This window comes from Macrosteles quadrilineatus, unplaced genomic scaffold (assembly GCF_028750875.1).
Source record: "Macrosteles quadrilineatus isolate MER2022 unplaced genomic scaffold, UCM_ALF_1.0 Scaffold_3__2_contigs__length_128488019, whole genome shotgun sequence".
Taxonomy (NCBI): Eukaryota; Metazoa; Arthropoda; class Insecta; order Hemiptera; family Cicadellidae; genus Macrosteles; species Macrosteles quadrilineatus.
Window position 1 is genome coordinate 68,198,810 of NW_026542596.1, and position 21,224 is coordinate 68,220,033.

The 21,224-nt window shown below is 34.0% G+C and overlaps 1 protein-coding gene across 1 annotated transcript in view; it reads left to right on the plus strand.

The window, feature by feature from the left end:
- Positions 1-21,224, plus strand: part of LOC128989585 (monocarboxylate transporter 12-B-like) — a 62,174-nt gene that overhangs the window by 9,630 nt on the left and 31,320 nt on the right. Inside the window, exon 2 of the mRNA XM_054411501.1 lies at positions 2,414-2,500. Coding sequence (XP_054267476.1) covers positions 2,423-2,500 — 78 coding nt within the window. The 5' untranslated portion in view covers positions 2,414-2,422. The remainder of the gene's footprint in view (positions 1-2,413; positions 2,501-21,224) is intronic.

The window sequence follows — 21,224 nt, forward strand, 5'->3', positions numbered from 1 at the left end:
AAGTATAAATTTGTACAAAATATATGAACACAACTATTGAATCATGTTTATTTCTTAACTAGCTGTATCCGCGGGCTTCGCCCCGTTTAACTTCATAAGTATTCGCATGGCTCATTCACGTCCTGGTTGAAGTTCGTTCGCTACGCTCACTCACCTTTAGGTTGGAGCTCGTTCGCTGCGCTCACTTGCCTTCAGGTTAGCTCATTCGTAACTTCATAAGTATTCGCATGGCTCATTCACGTCCTGGTTGAAGTTCGTTCGCTACGCTCACTCACCTTTTGGTTGGAAATAAGCTGTTGTCATAAATAAAAAAAAAAAAAAATAGTGCTGCACCCTGTTGGTAATCCTTGTAACTTTTATGCTATTGAACATCATAGAACAGAACCAACTTGTTTAATTGAAACAGCTGTTAAGATTCATTAATCTATACTTATTTAATACGCAAGCAGGATTTTTGTGACAATTACTCCTCCAAAACTACTGAACCGATTGACATGTTTTTGGTGTCATTGGAAAGAGCATAACGTGAAGTTTTGCAAGAAACTTTCTTTTCAGGTAAATAGTTAGAGAGTGAGGCCCTGGGGCCCTTTAAAGTTTTGTATTTCTCCATAAGATTAACATGGGAAACAAACATTGTTTTGAAACTCCAGCTGTTGTCAGAAATTAAATATTAATAATTGGTCTCCATGGAAGCATGAGAAAATTCACAATGTTTACATTTTTGCTTTGACATTTAAATGTAAACAACGAGAACTGTCAAATGCCTATTTCACAATTTCAAACAGCTGATCCAAAGAAATAAAGCGACATGTGGTATGTTTATTTAATCTTAAACTTTATGATTGATTTTTGATTATGAATCTATTCCAATGATTCTGAAATAGATTTTTCCCGTTGCGAAGCAAAAATTAAAAGTGAGAAGAAGAACATATGTTAATTGTAAACAGTCAATAATTAAATTATTTATGTTGTATTAAAAATGTGTATAGTTTTGGATGTTTGTTTGTGTTTAATGATATAAGTTATTAATTATAGAATTTTTATTTTAAGGATTTGGAATATGAGTAAGCCTATGATAAATAACACCATTTCGGAGTTCTGCCAGTTTTTGCCTAGCTCTGTCCTGTAGTGTTTAAAGTAGCCTACACCTTATTATCTAAAAATTTGCTAAATAGCTTAGGTACGTTACTTTATAAAAGCTGACAGCCTTTTTACGTTGACTTAAATTGTAAGCTTACCTTTTCCCGTCATCATCGGAAATTATGACTGTTATTAGTTTTTAAACAAGTTATTTGTTTATAAATAACTCCTGTACTTCTTTGCAATTGCTCGATTTCGAGCAACATGTACACTAGTTCCTTTTAAATATGAAAAATCATAAGATTAACATGGGGAACTACAGAGCCACTGGGGTGGAGCCCGAAAGGGTTTTTGAGATAAGAATATGCTTTAATGTTAATCGGGAATGTGAGCTATCATCATGCCAAATTTCAGCCCAATCCGTCCAGTAGTTAACGCGTGATTGAGCAACACACACACACACACACAAACATACACACAAACTCACAAACTTTCAGATTTATAATATTAGTAAGATAAGATAATGAAAAGTAAACATTGAATTATTTACAATATGAAATTAAATCAGTCATATGATAAATATTAAAACTAAATGAGAGAGTTTTAAATATATAACAGATACAATGAAAACTTAATTACTTAGATCCAAAGTAAACATAATCAAACAAATGAATATAGAAACATTTGAACAATCAGTTTTTTGTTTATCCCGGCCAAGCAAAAATTGTTTTTATTGTGACTTTTAACTTGTAACTTATGTGATTACTGTAAATACCTACAGTAGTTGTTGGGAATCAGGATTTGATATTTGCTGAAATCAATCTCAAGTTAACCTTTCCATAAACAATGCTGTCTTTTTTGTTGGAGTTTGTTTTTATGCTGTTTTGGATGATATCACCATTTAATCCACAAGCTATTAATTAACCTCAATTTACATCAGCTAGGTCTATAATTAGTATATAATTAGCAAAAGTCATGTTCAAAGATAAGAAACACCATTATTGGTGTGTTGTGTTATGTAAAATAATCTGATGGATTCATGATGCGGTGAGAAGTTATAAGTTAACACTGGAAATGCTGACATCAGTTAGTTACTCGGACCTTGTCATTTTTCTATTGGTAAGTCTTGTTGACTTATCAGCTGTTTTGTACATCTCTAAAGATTTGTTTCCAGTTTTTGTTGGACACAGATTTGTAATGCCATTCAATTATTGCTTAAGCTATTTCATACAAGTTAAAAATAAAAAATAAACACTAAAAATCGATACAGTAAACAATGCAAACATACAAGTTTGATATTATGGCTGGTTGATGGCTCTTTGTTGTTATGCAGGGTGGTGCGATGGCGGGGCAGGTCAAGAAGGTGGCCCCGGACGGGGGCTGGGGCTGGATGGTAGTGCTTGCCATATCCATCAACAATGTGAGTACCTAGTAAACTTAGCTTTGACTTTTAGATAGAGCCTATTAGTTTATACTGTCCATTCAGGGTATATCTTGTAACTGTAGGCCTAACCAAATAAAAAAAAAAAAAATTTAAAAGCCAGTTGAATGAGCCACTTAGAGAATATGCTACAGTCTAAAACTCTAATTTCCCTCTGGATTTACAGAAGTGCACTCTGTCAGTAGCTTACAAGGTTTATTTTTATTCTAGAATCGGCCTCAATTTTACCATGTGAATGGAATATCTTGTTCTAACTATAGACTGTTAGTTAAATGTTAAAACCTCTATCAACTTCATCTCTGAATCACAAGTCTATTGTTTTCTAACCCTAACAGAACTTGCATCAAAGTTCCAATAAGTGATAATATGCTACCCACTCAAGATATTATCAAACTGTCCCGGAAATGTCAAAATAATGTTTGGAACTTGAACAACTTTAATCAGTTTCAATTATTTTTTCTGCCTTGTATTAACACCTGGGTTGTGGTAGTTCTGGCAAACAGCGGATGTAATTAAATGAGATCCCAGATTCAATTTTTGAGTTGAGCTCATCAAATCTGGAATTAAAAATAAAATCTTTTTCTGAGATTCAATGGATTTATGAGTCGTGGTTGACACTTAACTGTTGTACTTAAATTACCACTACAATTTTTTTAGGACATTGTTCTGCCTAAAACCTTACAATGAATACTTAAATACTCTCAGCAATAATGGGAATGACCCTAAATGTATGTATTTTAAATGGCGTTCAGGGGCACTTCCATAATGCAAAAGGGATACAGTAGAACCCCTCATATCCAGCCACCACGGGACCAAGCCCCTGGCCGGATAACGATTTAGCCGGATAAACCAACCTACTATGAAAATTACCATTGATCTAATAATATTATTGATCTAATATTATTTTATCAATATATGCAGTCAAAAGTATCATTCAAGTCTGTTCTGGGATTATTTTTAGAAGAATAGACATGTTTATAACTTAAAAAGAAAAACAAATTATTTGTAAGCTAAAGTCGTTAAGCAATGATAGTACAAATACATACTATGATTCCAGGTAGGCCTACAAAAAATATTAAATAATAATGGAGGTAAAATGACAATGAATTTGACTTGAAGATTTTTAAATGGTACATGCAATTTAAGTTACTCAACTTTCTTATCCATTTTGTGAAATACAAAAATTAATGTACGGTACTGTACTGTACTAACCCCACTTTGGAAAAAAATCAACCACAGTAAATAAATGATAAACAAACTAATAAATAGTGAGAACAATTTATTTTATGACTTGAGTAAGCGCAAAGACTAGTGCTTGCATCTAAACGTCTGTAAGATGTGAGAAAAACATTTTCTTATTGGCTTCCTGGAAGGGGCCGGATAAACAGAGGACCGATAAAACCAAGGCCGGATATGAGGGGTTCTACTGTAGTGAGTTTTTGAAAAGGGGTTCATGGCACCTCCATTTAAGCCCCCATGGCCACAAACCCTCTTGGTGCACTGCATACAGAATTGTCTTGGATCAAAGCTAGAAACTCAATTCACTCAACTTTTAGATATTTAGTTTTTCATTGATAATGCCAGTGCCGGACAGGTATTCTGTGTTTCGTGAGGTTGAATTGTATTTCACGGGAAGTGTTTACCGGGATATGGCTTGGTTTGGTCTTTGTACTGTTTGGTGTATTACAACCTCCTACAGTTGAGCTTATATAAGGCTGAGCTTATATAAGGTTCACACCAGCCAGGCCCGGTGCAAAGTGTATTTCCCAAAGGACGCGTTGCAGAAAGTCAACAGTCCCGGAAGGTCAAATAATTTATACCTGTGCCGCTAGGTCAAAAACTACAATGTTTGCAGTGTCTGTAGATCAAAAATCCCAGAAAGTCAAATAGTACAGTCCGGGCTAAAAGTTTAGTCTATGTTAAAGCAATTGACTTATTGGGAATTTGACTTAATGCAACAGCAGTTTTAATATAACGAAATAAGATAAAATATAAGTTCAGTTTCGCTGAGTCAACAGTGCCGGAAGGTCAAAAGTATAATCTGTTAAAAACAACGATAGTCCTCTCGACGCATGTCTTCAATAATTTCGTGTTTTGGTGTTCTTAAAGTTGTGCTAACATTTTGAAATTTGGCACAGAGCTTCTTGGTTAGTCCTACTCGATGACTATTTTGTTGGAACTTTAAACTATTTACCGATCTAATTAATAAAAAATGATTTGTATGGTAAAATAGTTTTAAATCGTGATTTCTAACATGAAAAAGTTAGCATGCGAGATTTTTTGTTGTTTTTGGGTTAGAGAGGTTTTGTCTGTGGCAAAGTTGTAGCCAAAAGTGTGATGAGTAAAATATATTTTTTTGAATTTTTTACAATCAGTGGTTCAGTAGATAACTTGGGTTGAAGAGGACGGCAAATTTAGCATTTCGCAACGCATGGAAAGAACTACATCGTACGATGCGACTGCTGAGTGGACTTTTAATTTATCTAATTTAATTTATCTAAGGACAAGAAAAAGGTGAATATACAGATCACCAATCAATGATCAATGAATCATTGAAAACCAATGAAAACAGAAAAAGTTCAAAATCTACACATTTCTTTCTACATCTATTATTTCTTACTTTACAAAATCACCGAAACCACGCTCTCCTCGTGTAAGTATAGATATATTGTGGGAACTACATCTGCCCTAGGTTGAATTAGCATAATAGCGCAAGTTTAAATGAGAACAATTGTATGACTAAAACTAGTAAAAATAATTGATTTGGTAACTGATGACGTTGTTTAGACCTATCAGGAAACTACACTCCTTTACCACGTAAATATCTAACATAGTTTGTACCTCTGTGATTTCGTCTAATCATATTCAGTGATTCATTCTTTACATAGTTTGACTTTTTCGTAGGCCTGGTTGCAATATAGCTTATGTCTGGTTTTACATAGGTGTTGTCGCTGGTTATACAGTAGTACTTGCACATATTCGCGCCTTTTTTAATCCCGCGCTTTTATCGAGTGCGTTGACATTGACTAGTTATTCCAACTATTGTCATCAGTTTCTTGTTCTGTAACTCACATTCTAATCCTGATGTATCCCTCACTACATTTCCGCCTTGAACTGCATTATTTGACGAGCGTCTGGTTTAAATACATTAATCGATTTACAAGCTACATTATGAAATATTCATAATGTACCTTGCAAATCGATTAATAGATAGTCTACTAACTAATTTACTCCCTACAAATAATTAGGTAATACATTATTTAATACAGTGATATCAATGACAAATGTATATGATACTTTTACTAATACAATATTCTTAAATTTATTACACCTATTTGCAAATGTTTCAGCTAACTTGTCCACAGTAACATTTACATTCGTGTAGTTCTTGACAGAAGACTTTAATACAAAACTAGATGTATGTCTCTTGGACTTGACATAATTTCAAAAAGAAGTGATATTGTATACAACTCACAACAAAAATCAAATAGTTAGTATACGCTGTCCTAATTGTTATTTTTACTTCCGATTTTATAGTTGTAAACAAGGCAATAATGGTGGTTGGAAAACTTAAGTTTTTCGCATACTTGTCTTAATTTACAGATTCGGTTGCATCCTTTGTTAACCAAAAAGGATATTTACATTTATTGACAAAATAAAACTTAGACTGATCGATGATTATAAATACGATGGACAACTGCATTTACATCACCATACTTATGCAAATAGGTCCAAAATAAATCTCTCATAGACAATATAACTTATAAAGACCGGCCTCTGCAGTAATATGGTTTACCGTACTTATTAATTGCGTACTTATTAATTTACCGTACTTATTAAAAAATAGCAAAGTGCCGAAAATTACCAATTTGTGGGTAAACCAAAGTAATCCAACGTAGCTTACTCTAACCTAACCTAACCTAACCCATACTTAGATCAGCAAAGTGCCGAAAATTACCGATTTTGTGTAAACCCAGCTTAGGTTAGGGCTGAGGAGCTCAGCTAAAGGTTATTTTAGGGAGTCCTTGGAGGCTAGTGGCCATTTTGGATAATTTCAAACAGCTGCTGAAGAGCGATTTATCGTCCAAAAATATTTTTTCAAACACCAAAGTGATTATAATTTAACATCGAGTATAGTGTGAGATTAGAAATGTTCTTTGTAGTTTTTTATTGTTCTCCAGTGGAGTCAATGAAAGCTAACAGCCATCTTGGATTTGTCCCCCATAAGAGCGATGTTAATTACGTTAATTTCAGACAGCAGCTGGAGATTTATTTACAGTCCAAAAATATTTTTTTCAAACATCAGAGTGATTGTAATTTAAATATCTAGTATATTGTTAAATTATAAATTGTCTTTGTAGTTCTTACATTGTTTTATGAGTTACAACGTCTAGGCTCCAAGGACTCTTTTACACTCTTTTATTGACACTTACCAATCAAATGTGGCGATATTAATGATTTATAACGCTTTTAACGATTTTCAAACGTGTTTTTCGTGGTGAAATATGTGTTTGCTGAAAAAGTGCAAGAGGAAAAGAAGTTTGAAATGACTCGAATAATAAAAAATAGGCTTCCATTAAAAGAAAAAAAGATTTTTCGAGCGCTTATAATCGCCGATTTCTAAAGCTTTTCTCGATTTCCAAACGTGATTTTCAGGGTGAAACAGTCGTTTCCCCCTAAAGTGCCAAAGGAAAATAGCATAATTTTGGTAGATAAGGTAAAAAATGCGATAAAACATAAGTAGTGCAAGTTCAGTATTGCCTCCTGGATTTCACCAATCACGTATTCAGACCCTAATTCCAAAATTTAGTTAACCTTGCGCTGGATTTTGAGATAAATATTGCAAACCCACAACGGACCTTTCCAGTTCTTCCTTATCTTTACCGCATATCTCTCTTATCTCCAAGACTACAGACTGCGCAATGAAGGAGGGTCTCGTGCCTATGCCTAATCTGATGAAGAATGAGCAAGAGCAATCGTACATTTGTTTTATAATTGTGGTGTAAAACTTTTTAATTTATGTTCAGATGTTATTTAATTTCTTGTTATGTGAGTTTGAATTTAGTATGGTAGCCATTTCAGAAGAAAGTATTAAAGTAATTTGAGATGTTAAGATTATGAAGAAATGTCATTTCTTTAACAGAAATACTAAGATAACTTCTCAAAATGACTTCTAAATTGTTATTTATTTTGCTAATGCAAACAAGCATCTGTTTAGTAAATATAATTAAATTATTTCGTTTATTACGATTGTGTTAGTGTATATTACCATCGATATATCGAACTATTGACAAGAATGCCACATTTAGCTACCCCATTCAGTTTTTCATATTTAAAAATCATATCTTACAAACAGAACTTTCCAAATTAAACATCAAAATTATTTAACTGACCTTTACCCTATAGAATCAGGAATCCCCAAAGGAAGCGTACTTGAACCATACTTGTATATTCCCTATACATCGGACCTACCAGAAATTGTAAACACTATGGTTGCCACATTTGCGGATGATATGACCATTTTATCTGTCCACGACAAACCGGTTCAAACTACAGCAAATTTACAGTTAAACTTGGATGAAATTTCACATTGGTTTAAAACATGGAGGTTCAAAATTAGTGAAAATAAATCAGAAAACATTACTTTTACCCTAAATCTGGCTACATGTCCTCCAGTATCCATGAACAATATTCACCACCCTAAAGTAACAGAAATAAAATACTTGGGCATGCACTTAGATGCAAAGCTTAATTGGAAGGCACATATCTGGACTAAAAGACAATATCTAAATTTTAAAATAACTAAGCTTAATTGTCTTCTTGGATCTAAATCAAAACTTAGTACACAAAATAATGTTACTTTGCAGAAAAGTTATAAAACCAATTTGGACTTATGGGAACCAACTTTGGGGATCATCAAGTACATCAAACATTGAAATTTTTCAACGATACCAATCAAAATTGCTACGTAAAATTGTCAACGCACCTTGGTTTGTTACTAACAGAACACTTCATAATAATCTTAGAATTTGAAAAGTCAAAGAAGAAATTACAAAATCTAGTGAAAAAATATTATCAAATTGGAAAATCATTCAAAATCGTCTTATACAAAACAACTTTTGCAAAACTTATGACAGCTAGCCTGACCATACTACTGGAACGAATTACACGCGGTTGGTACCAAATGAAAGATATTTTCCTGTAGTTGTGATGAATCCCGTTATAAAATAAAATAGGCTCAAAAATAAACACAAGAAACGAATTTAAAATTAAAAAAATAACTTGGGCCGTATGGGTTGCCATGTAGGTAACGAAATAAACAGAAAATAAAACCAAATAGAAGAAATTCCATTTACATGTCTTATTTATAGCATAGGGTAAATATAGATAAGTTGGAAAAATACATACTTTTGGTCAAGTTTCCGACCACAAGGCGAGCTCTCATCTTGCACTAAATTTATTGGACAATCACAACACCATTTACGACATTAAACCTCCCATTCAGATTCGGCTGTGTTATCAAAATTATCTTTGTTAGCTAGTGTTGAGAGTGGTAAATCACTATACTTTTAACGTTGTATTATTGTTAATGTATTTGCTTATTTTTCTACTTTTGAAACAGACTGTAAATTAAATAAAGTTGAAACCCGATTAAGCTACAACCCATTTAATAGTATATTTCGTACCTAGGGCCAAAAATAAGGTTTTGCAGACTCGAGATAGTTTTTAAGTTCTCGACTTCGTCTCGATCGAGAGCTGCAAAACCATTTCGGTCCGTGGTACGAACGCTATTTTGCACCACACTATACCCTTTTGCCACTATTCACCTCTATAATAATGCACACTGATGGTCAACACAACTACAACTTTAAGGTTATGTGAAGAAATAATTCGAGGAATCAGCAAAAATAAAAATAAATAGTTGCTAGGCAACGGTGACAATAAAATAATTCTATGGATACTGATTGTGTAGTTAATATGCATTCATGTTTTAAGTAAGTAAGCGGGCAGCTAATTTTGCGGCCCTAGGGACCAGCGACCACAGAATTAAAATTAAAATTGTAATTCTGTGGTCGCTGCTAGGGACCTGCTCGGTCCCCGAATAACGATGACAGCTGGCATGGCCAGCAAAACGTAACTTTCAGCCACCAATTAACGTATGTAAAACCACTAAAACATCATAGTGTGGTGAAAAAAATTATACATACTTTCGATACATGCGATTGCATACAATCGAAGCTCACAACTGAGTTTAAATCAGCTGACTTTCACTTCCTAGGGAGAAAATAGTGAAAACACCTACTTTAAGCTCACTAAATACGGCTGTTTTTGCTGCAGTATGACTCAGCGTTTGCAGTATGCTTCAGTGTTTTAATAAATATTTGATAGTTAATTTGTCGATAGTGTAATGCAGGTTAATCTTATATAATTCATTACAATGATCAACCACCAAACCACATACTTCAGATTCAGTTAAGCCTAAAATTATTCAAAGATCCCGTGGGTGATAACATAGGTACGAAAAAGATATTTTTTAGATTTTAAGACGAAAAATTAACTGATGAAGAAGCGGATGAAGCAACAGTCTGATCTAGAGTTAAGTTCACAAGAACAGTGGGAATGAAGCTAGTAATTAAGTCTAGTAATTAACGGTAGTATACAAAATACGAAACGTGACATTGGATTGGGCCGTTGAGTATTTTGAATACAATAGGGGTATTCGTCAAACAGTTAAATATTATTATTTCTATGAATTTAATGGGTAACTTTAAAAGATTAGGTGGAATTTCTAACAATACTTCACCGTAATCAGCAGCAAACATACATAAGGAATTCCAGTTATTACAACAGACGCTCTGACAGCCCATCAACATAAGACCTGCAGACGGGTCAACGAATATGCTGAAAAAAATAACGAGATAAGTGAGTGTTAGGCCGGGGCCACACGACGCGGATCATCCGCGCGGACGATCCGCGCAAATGATCCGCGTGGTCCGACAACACATTGAATCAAATGAGAGTGGCCACACGGGGCGATCCTAAGCCGCCTGGGCGGATTGTCCGCGCCATGTCGCGGATTGTCCGCGCGATCATAAGCCGCGTTGGAGGGGATGACACACGTAGTCTTATGAGAGTGGCCACACGATACGGATTGTCCGCGCGGTTGGAGCTCATTTTTAAGCATTTGTAGTTGTTTTTTTGAGTTTGTGCTTGTGCGTTTCGGTTTATAGGTGTCGATACAGGCAAATTAATAGAACTTGTTAAAGACAATGTGGGATTTATCATTTTGTTTTTCACGTTGTACATTTCTCATGAGTGTATCTTCCTTAGTTATATGCGGTCAAAGCAATTGAAGTAGCTCGTCAAACGATGCTATAGTAACAAAAAAAAAAAAAAAAAAAAAAAAAAAACTCCGAACTATGGTTTCGCATGTGCTCGTAAAAGGTTTGGAACACAAATGGTTTATCGGTTATGAAAGGATGGACCCAATGATTTCGGTTAACCTTAGGCTCTAGCTCACCACACGCTTCTAATGCACAAACTAACATAAGTGTTTCGTCCATGACTACAACGAGAACGAGTGAATTAAACCATTTTCTAATCTTACAGTACTTGTACTACGTAGGCTGGGAAACCTCAACCGGAAGCGGTTCATCCGCTCCGTGTGGCCGGGACATCGTCGCGCGGCTTATGATCGTACGATCATAAGCCGCGCGGACGATCCGCCACGTGTGGCCCCGGCCTTAAAGTGACTATTTATATCCGGTGGTCATACGCCACGAGACATTCCGTCAGTGAATGGGAGGCCCACACAAGGGTGAAGATCGATAACGCGCTGCATTTGGAATGGAATAAATTGCACAGGTCCTCGAAAAGTACTAAATTCTCGAGTCCCGAAAAAGTCAAGTCCCCAAAATGTCTTATACACTTACATATATATGAATTTGAACGGATGGTGTTTTTGGCCTCTAGGGACTCAAAACGAAAAATTACATCGGTCCCGGGTCCAGGTGTTCCCATGAGTTATACGGTAATAGCTTATTCCCTATATGCGAAATTCGCTAAAAACCTAATAATTCTATAGAATAACAAGCTGTACCCGCTGGCTTTGCCCAGTTAAACTGATTAATTTTCAAGATTAGCTCGTTCGCATGGCTCAATCACGTCCTGGTTGAAGTTCGTTCGCTACGCTCTCTCACCTTTAGGTTGGAGCTCGTTCGCTGAGCTCACTTGCCTTGGGGTTAGCTCACCTCCAGGTTGAAGTTCGTTCGAAACGCTCACTCAGCGGGGACACCGAAACTGCCACGACGTTTTACGATCATGCTCGATACTGAAACTGCCACGGCAATTAGTGAGGATTATAAGGGTGTTTTTGAGAGGGCTAGAAACACTGAAACTGCCACGGCGGATTCCCCAGATAGACGGGGAGAAACGGGAGACTCATAATTCCCATTTCTGTGTTAACATTTTAATTTCTTTCACAATAATACGTTGATTGGAAAAATAAGTGATTGATTTGCCCTTTCGTATTTAAATTTTAGGAGTTATTTTTATGTCAATTTAAGTTTTTGGTGTTACGACTGTTAGAGTATTTACTTTATAAGTATTTACTCCGTCTCTTGAGAATATATTTACATTAATGAATAATTATTTACTACTAAGAAACAAGTTTTATGTTCATTTACCACTTATATAACACTACATTTTATATGATCTGTTCAACGCTTTTAATTACACTAGAGGTGATCAAATACCAATATAATACTGTAAAACTGTAATATTAAAAAATAGTTTTATTCGCCCAAGACGCTAGGTTGCAGAACTACAAATACTGTACCAACCTCCATGCCCTGCAGAGGGGTGGTCACGTGGAATCTCAGTGGAATGCCCTCCTATTAGCTTGACTCATGTAATATTTTTCAAATTCGGTATTTCTCAACAGTTTTGTACCATCCTTCAGAGAGTTAGTAGTAAGGGTGTTGGTGTGTTAGTTATACTTAGTTGATTGTCTTTCGATGGAGGATAAGGTATTTAAAACTAAGAGAAGAGGCGTGGCGTTGTTAGTAGACGGCTACCGTTTTGTTATACAAAGTGTGGTGTAAATAAGTGGTATTGCTAGAGAAAAAATCGGAGAGGATGTCGAGCAAAATGCTTCACAGATTATATATAACAACGAGTAACAGTAACTGAAACGATTTTAACGCGTACATAAAAAGGTACAGTTTTTATCATGCTGCAACTCATAAAATCGTTAACAAGGGATATTGAGGGGTATATTTTTACTTGGGGAAAAGCTTTTGACGATATTCTTTCTTCGATATATATTTCTTCGACAAATGGCCTATTAATATGAGGTGTCACTCAATGGGGTCACCAAAATAACCCATTTTGGGTTTAAGAACAAAATTTGAATACGACTAAAAGTTCACTTGCGTGCCATAGAGACGTACAGAGATTTGTTTTCTTGGCGTAACCCATTAAAAAGTTAATTGGCGATGTCCATACTTTTGCACAGCCCTGTATATGTGAATAAACAAAATTTATAATTGAGGTATATTACTAAATAAATATGCAAAAACATACACCGAGACCGAGTCTCAATTCATTCTAATTAAACATGGAGAATCGTCGTAAGAAACTTTAACGAACATCCGTGATCGTATGTTACGATCGCGGCCAAATCCGTGATAATTTCTCGCGATCAAACGCAGATATAACTGTGATGGTAAACTACGACCGCAATGATGATGACCGGTAATGATTTCACAATTGTGGTGACATTCGTATTCATCTCCAGCGATTATTTTAACACCCGTAACTATTTTTCACGATCGGCGAAAAATTAATGATCATCTTGCTCTTGCGGCTAAGTGTGTGATGATTTATCGATATTGCGGCAATGTCCGTGGTCATTTCTACAGTAGTTTCTCGCAATGGCGTTTTTCGATTACGCAAAACGTATAAACTCAGTGTTTTCGGGTGGATTTTACGGCAAATATTTGACCATTTTTATTTCCCGGTTTCTTACTAAATTCAAATACAACTCATGGACTTTTTCCTGATAATTAAAATTCACGCGCTATTCCCGGTTTCTAGGTTGGCAGGATTAGGTGTCTATGAACAAGTAGCCTAGGCTATTTAAGATTTATTTTTTATCAACCGTATCTAAAATGTATATTTATCAATTATAAAGTTTTTATCTGGTATTACCCAATGTAAACCTGCACATTATTCGCCCTATGTATACAAGTATAAGTATAATTGTATCTGTATATTTCTTGGCCTAGTCATGTATTTTATTTGTATTTCGTACTAAACAAAATCTGGACAGACTCGAACTCAATTCTGTGTATTCTAGTCATCACAAAGGATCTCATACTTCGACGCCAATTCCTAAGACAATTGGAATGCAGTGCGCGCAGTATTTCCAACTCATTGCTGAAAAGCATGTTTTCATGGTATTCCCAGCTCATTTCTAAATACATCACCTCCACCACAGCCCGCAGCAAACCTGCACACTAAGTGAATTTCAATTTGTTTGATTGGATTCTTACTAAAATTGTCCATAAACAAGACATATTTATTCCCAATTAAAATAAGATTAGATTTAACAAATACCTGGGGTTTACTGCTACGGCGAGGTTAAAAAGTGTTTTTGCAAAATATTAATAGTATATAGGATGAAATCAATAAATTCGCCAAATATGATCAACATATTTATCACAATTGTGTTTTATTTATACTTCAGGACACGTATCCTGTTGTCCTATTATGTGCATTAGATTATGTTTCTTGCTGTGCAATTTTGACGATGCCTACCTACACCTTGGTGTATTTATAAACTTAAAACTTAGTAAATAAAAGATATGTAGCTCTCAAATCTAATGATAAAATATGACGTGTTTATCGAGTTCTTTAACGCCAGTAATTCACTAAAACGTTTTAAGAGCATTCTTATAATACATTTAGTAAGAAAAATTTTACATTCAATTGCAATCTTAATCCTTTAGAACATGTTATTGAACATGTCATATTTCTGCCTTCATCGGTCGTTAAATGACTTTTTTGATTGGTACTTGATTTAAATAAGTACAAAGTTAGTATGGCCAAAGTTAGTATATTAAGTAGCAACATGAAAAGCATTTAACTAAGTTATGAGAAAAGTAAAGTGTTGTGTTTCAAAATCGTCACTGTGATGAGTGAGGGATATTCACACTCCCGTTTCTCCCTACACGTTGCCAAACCGACCTCCCCTTCCTGAGGAATCCACCGTGGCAGTTTCAGTGTTTCTAGCCCTCTCAAAAACACCCTTATAATCCTCACTAATTGGCGTGGCAGTTTCGGTATGGATTATGATCATAAAACGTCGTGGCAGTTTCGGTACAGCCCACTCAGCTTTTGGTTGCAAATTAGCTGTTGTCATAAATTGTTAAATTGACACAGCTGTTATGATTCATTAATTCCTTTTAAATATGAAAAATCATAAGGTTAACATGGGAAACTCCAGAGCCACTGGGGCGAAGCTCGAATGCCCTATCATAATAAAAATTACTCAGTTTTCCTATTTAATGCCCAAAGAATCGGTGTATCGAATTTCAGCCTCCTAGGTAAATGGGAAGTGGGAGAATTAGTGATGATAAGTGAGTGAGAGTGAGTGTGTCAGTGAGGGCTTTGCCTTTTATAAGTATACATAGCACATTCAACCAGCTGTTAGTTAAAACAAATTATATTGGACTAAAACAAATCGATGATTACAAAGAATACTTTAAAAAATAATTTGAACATCCTACTACTGTATTTTACTATGCACATTTAATTAATCTGCCATCCTCGTACCGAAGAATTAAATGTATCAATGGTCAGCATTACACATACATAGTATAAATAAGTCAACCATAAGTATGTATTTGAATTTTCTTCCAAATGCTGAATTTGTGTCACAAATGCTGAATGTTACAGCTGTTATGTTAAGCAAATTATATTGTACTAAAAGCTAGCTAGAAGCATTGACTAATTGGAGAAGGTTAGCATCGGCTGCTAGACTTTTTAAAAACTAAAACTTAATTTATAAAAAACTGGGACACTAATTTTAAATTATGGCTTTGAAATTATCTATTTCTCAAAATTGTCTTTCTTTCAACACAAAACTAATGAAAATCCATCGACTGGTTGATTCAGAATCGTGAAAAAACCCCATTTACGTTATAATAATATATATGATAGTTTGGACAGGTTTCAACCCTTCCGTGGCGTAATACATTTACACAGTTTATATGTAGACTACATTATAACTCATAAAATAGTTCTACAATTAAATGGATCTCCTTTTACAAACGTATATAATAACCAGAAATGTTCAGATCGTCCTTGCGTGTATTTTATGCCACAAATTTTGACGAAAGGCTTTTCATTACATAAACTATACCTATTTACAGTGTTGACCAAACAGTTGGCAAGAAGTATTAATAAATAAGCTATGTACCAAATATGATAATTTTAGCTCTATTCTAATTATGACAAAACACGAAGTAACTAAAAGCGAGTTTTGTTGGTGTAGTAAGCGTTGCAGGAGGTCTACTTTACACTGAATCGACGTTCACTTTTATTGCTTTTGATCTTCCGGCACTTTTGACTCAGCGAAACTGAACTTGTATTTTACCGTATTTCGTTATATTAAACCTGCTGTTGCATTAGGTCAAATTCCCAATAAATCAATTGCTTTAACATAGACTAAACTTTTAGCCCGGACTGTACTATTTGACTTTCTGGGATTTTTGATCTACAGACACTGCAAACATTGTAGTTTTTGACCTAGCGGCACAGGTATAAATTATTTGATCTTCCGGGACTGTTGACTTTCAGCAACATTCCCTTTCCCAAACATGCAAAAGTCATTCTTGGTGTCCCTTCATTATACAGCCTCCCCACCCCCTATATATAACACACACCATTTAAGTAAAAGGTTAATACATTGTCAAATGTTCTATATACATTTTGTATGCAAAGTAGATGGAGTAAAAAAATTATACAAAATTGATAAAAGATTACAAAAGTAAAAGTAAATGTTGGCTAAATATTTTCTTTATAGATCCATATATTTACTAAGCCACATGAGAAAAATTCTTTCTGGTAAATGGTTTTGTTTGTTTTAAGACTCACCCTCACATATTGTAATATCAAAACTTATCTGTAAATTTGCAAATTGGCTTAAAATTGTATATTCAAACCATAAAACCTAAATAAATTGTAAATTAGTTTGTTTACATTTTTAATTTAATGTTCAGAATGCCCAGTCGTTTCAATTGCATAATTCACCCAGCTGTTTTATTACTTAGATGGGAACGCAACTGGGCAAATTTGCCAAATTTTGACCTAAATGTAGGCTCCTGTATGAGCAAAGAATGAGTGTGGAGTTTGTTTGGGTTTTAAAATATTATAGGAATCAGTTTATATATTATGTTCTCTATTTAAAATTAATAATGGTACTGTTAAGAGATGGGGTAATAACGGTTAAAAGGAAAAATAGTTTGTTTTAAATAAAATTTTAAGGCCTAGATCCCAGCAAATGCAACTAATTTAACACCAGTAGCCTATGTTCAGCCGTCCAAGAAAACTTTAATTTTGTTGACCGTGGAAAAGTGTGAATTGTACATAATTATTGAATGGGACCATGTCTTATTTAGTATTATCTTTGACTATCAATACAATATCTTCAGCATCCAATAGTCAATGGTATTATACTGACTTAAGACCAGCTGTTTCATTACAGCCTGGTTTTTGCCTGGCGCGTCGGCGCCCTCTTCTTGTTGTCGCCCCATGCGGCCGCATGTTGCACACGGTCCTTGCATTAGCCCTGACACCAACTATAGTTTAGATTCACAGTAGAATATTTTTACTGTTGGAATTAGCTGTGTATTTTCTCAATCTTATTTTCAGTAGATAGTTAAGGAATTCAGTAAGATTAGTTGATAAAGTAATTATATAACAACTTATTAGGCTTTTTTGGAATATTTAGCATACAGTATCTCAACTGGTATCTTGTCGAGACATAGCATGGCAAATAGTCTTTAAAGATAACACTCACTATCATAAGATAACAATGGCCCATTATCTTGTTTAAGTAGCCTATTTTACAGAGCATCAGAAGTTGGTTAACTAAATAAAATTTGTTGACGAAGTATGTATGTTTAGGATGTTTTTACATTTTACAAAATCAATTCTAAGAAAACTGTTATTGGTAGATATATCACATTGTTACTGCTAGAAAACAAAATCGAACAAAGCCTACTAAAGTTGAACTTTGATTATATAAAATGTTGGTTAACCAAATAGCTAGAATAATCATATTTTGTTATTTCTCATTTTCTAGTATATTTGGACGTAATCTGCTATTTTTCCTGACCCCCTGGGACTAAGAACTTTAATCTGAGCCTTCTCCCATCATCCTTCTAGCTGTAAAACTATCACAATTTTAATTTAAAAAAATCACTTACAGAATTAAATTATAATATCGTTATAATAGTTAGTTATAGCCCAAGAGTAATTGTTGTGTCAAAAATCAAATTTCCCATATAGGGAATAAGCTATTACCGTAGGTCTCATTGTAAGACCTAGACCCGGCCACAAATTTATTTTTAGTTTTCAGGTCCCCAGAGGCCAAAAACTCCATCCATTCAAATTCATGTATATATATATTATATAAATATATATAAATATATATATATATATATATATATATATATATATATATATGTCCATTAGCGTGATAACTTGAGCAAAAATTATCAGATTTTGATGAAATTTGTACGAACGTGTAAACCTACATTTATTCAAACTTCTTACGGAGAAAATGAAATTTGTTTTAGTTTACTTGTTTATGGATATATGTTGATAAAATTTGGCAAATTTATTTATTTCATCCTATACTATTGACCTATGTTCAAAAAACACGTTTCACCTTCCCCGTAGCAGCAATTGGGAATAAATGTATTATTTATGGAAATATTTTAGTAAAAATGTAATCAGACAAGTTGAAACTCACTTAGTCTGCAGGTTTGCTGCTGTGGGGGTATTGTTTTTTAATCTGCCTATTTTAGGGATTTCTTCAAAAAAATCACTGGAACCCACTTTAGGTTATTAAAGTATTTTTTTTAGGATACTGAACCCCTTTGAAAAACAAAAATAAATAATTTAGTTAATTAATAAATAACACAATAAAACCCCTATTACAGTGGATACAAATAGTTATCTATACTTATTTAATACGCAAGCAGATGTTTTGTGACAATTACTCCTCCAAAACTACTGAACTGATTGACATGTTTTTGGTGTCATTGGAAAGAGCGTAACGTGAAGTTAAGCAGGAAACTTTCTTTTAGGGGAAATAATTAGAGAGTGAGGCCCTGGGGCCCTTTCATGTTTTGTATTTCTCCATAAGATTAACATGGGAAACAAACATTGTTATGAAACTCCAGCTGTTGTCAGAAATTAAAAGCGAGAAGAAGAACATATGTTAATTGTAAAATTGTGACAGAGAGGTTATGCAGAAAATCAGGTAGTTAATGGTTATTTGGTGCTATTAAAATAAAGACTGAAATTTGTAAACATACTGCCGACAATGGGTAATACCATGCAGACTACATTATCATTGACAAAGACCAACATGGACAACCTATTGCGGCTATAAGTTGGAAAATTTTCTACAATACACTAAAAACCAGATCAGCTTTTGAAAATTGATAAAATATTTACAAGAAATGTTGATTATGATGAACTAAGTACATTGTGAGTATTATCATTAGTTACGTAATCTTTGAGTTGACTCTTAAACTCATCGGAATTTATGACTTATATTTGTTCTTAAATAAGTTATTTGTTTTTAAATAACTCCTTTACTTGTTTGCGATTGCTCTATTTCGAGCAACATGTACACTAGTTTGAATAGTTTTACTAGAAATCCATCTGCTTTTATAATGCAGATCAGCTATTTTGAATATTTGAGAAATGTTATTTGACTCTTATCTAGGTGATATGAGTATCAGTTCATTGGCCTCTCTAGTTTCTCCTTGTGCATTTGTTTGACAACAGGATGATACCTTCTGCTTCAACTGTTTACAACGTTATTTTCAACCTGGCCTTCTGCCACAGAATATACAGTGCTTGCAAGTTCTATTTGTACAGCACTTGCGACTAATTCCAGCTTATATAACTCATTTAGACTTTCCAACACACTAAATGAGATGACAAAGAACTTGAGATGTTAAATTCACCCAGTTGATATTTGATACACATTTTGTTCTAACATTATGAGTAACGAGATCATGATGTGTACACAATTTTGCCTTTTTTGAGTAATGTATTGTTATTTAACAGGAAAGAGTTTAATTGGTTTTCTGTTTCAAATTTAAATATTTAACTAAAAAAACTGGTATTTGAAAAGTTAACGATTGTATTGCATATTTTACTTACTATCCCCTCTCTTGTCAGTAAGTAATCGTTTGCCCTTAATTTAGTCAAAATGAAGGTAGAAATCTTCAGTCTCATAAGACTGTAAAGCAGTTTAGAGTTAAAATGTGCAAATAAATAGAATACCTGTATTAGGTTTTTGAAATATAAAAAATGTAAAGCTTCACACTGCTAAATTATTGTGTGATTTGTGTACCTTGTTAATGTACAACTTATCAGTAACAAAACAAGTCAATGTGGAAACGGGACATCAAAACAATCAAGTGGAAATTAATCGGCTTGCTTTAAGGTTATTAAAAGGCTGTCACTTCATTCACCATTAAATTGTGGATGAGCAGAAAATTCATTTAACCAAACCCCCCTTCACTACTGCCCATTCTGTTTCACTGTTTGTGTATAACTTAGTTCAATTTTAAATCCAGCTATCTTCAAACATTTTTTACATTAATTTTAATCGTGCCCTTGTTTAATGAATTTATTCACTGGTTTGCATGAAAAGTATTTGTTTTGTTATATAGGCCTACATGTTATTAAAAAAAAAAATTTTACCCTTTCGTTAAAACCCTTTTTTTAATCGATTCATGGTTTTCAAACCTTTACAGCTTCATTTTATTATTAATTAACTAAGTTTATAGGCCTACTCATCCTTAGGCAACAATAGAGGCGGGGTATATGGCTTAAAACTTGTCAGTTACACTTTCAGAAACGTATATTTCAAACTGTAAAGTGCAGAAAGAAACAAAAAGAAAATCACATCTTTCTCATATAAGTTAGGCCGATGAAAAATAAGGGGTGATATTTTTGTGTATTTGTTACTACAAGAATGTAAACTGAACCATGTCTGTCTGAAGTGTTACAACCATCAAGTTGGTATACAATAGCATTTGAACAGGCATTACTGTGTGTATAGAAATAAAAAATATCCAAGTTTGATAATTTCGCAATTTTATAGCTAATCAAAATACAAATTTAAATTATCTTTAGCTTATTTTATATTTTGTTCAAAACGTACTTAATAAATAGTGTGAGCTTATACTATATAAAAATACTGAAAAAAATACTATCTATCTGCATTGCTGTACATATATATATATATATGTCCGTTAGCGCGATAACTCGAGCAAAAACGATCCGATTTTGATGAAATTTGGTACAAACGTGTAAACCTAGGTTTATTTGAACGAGTTCGCGGGGAACGGGGGTTTTATGGGGTAAAAAGTGGTTTTTCCCATTTTTG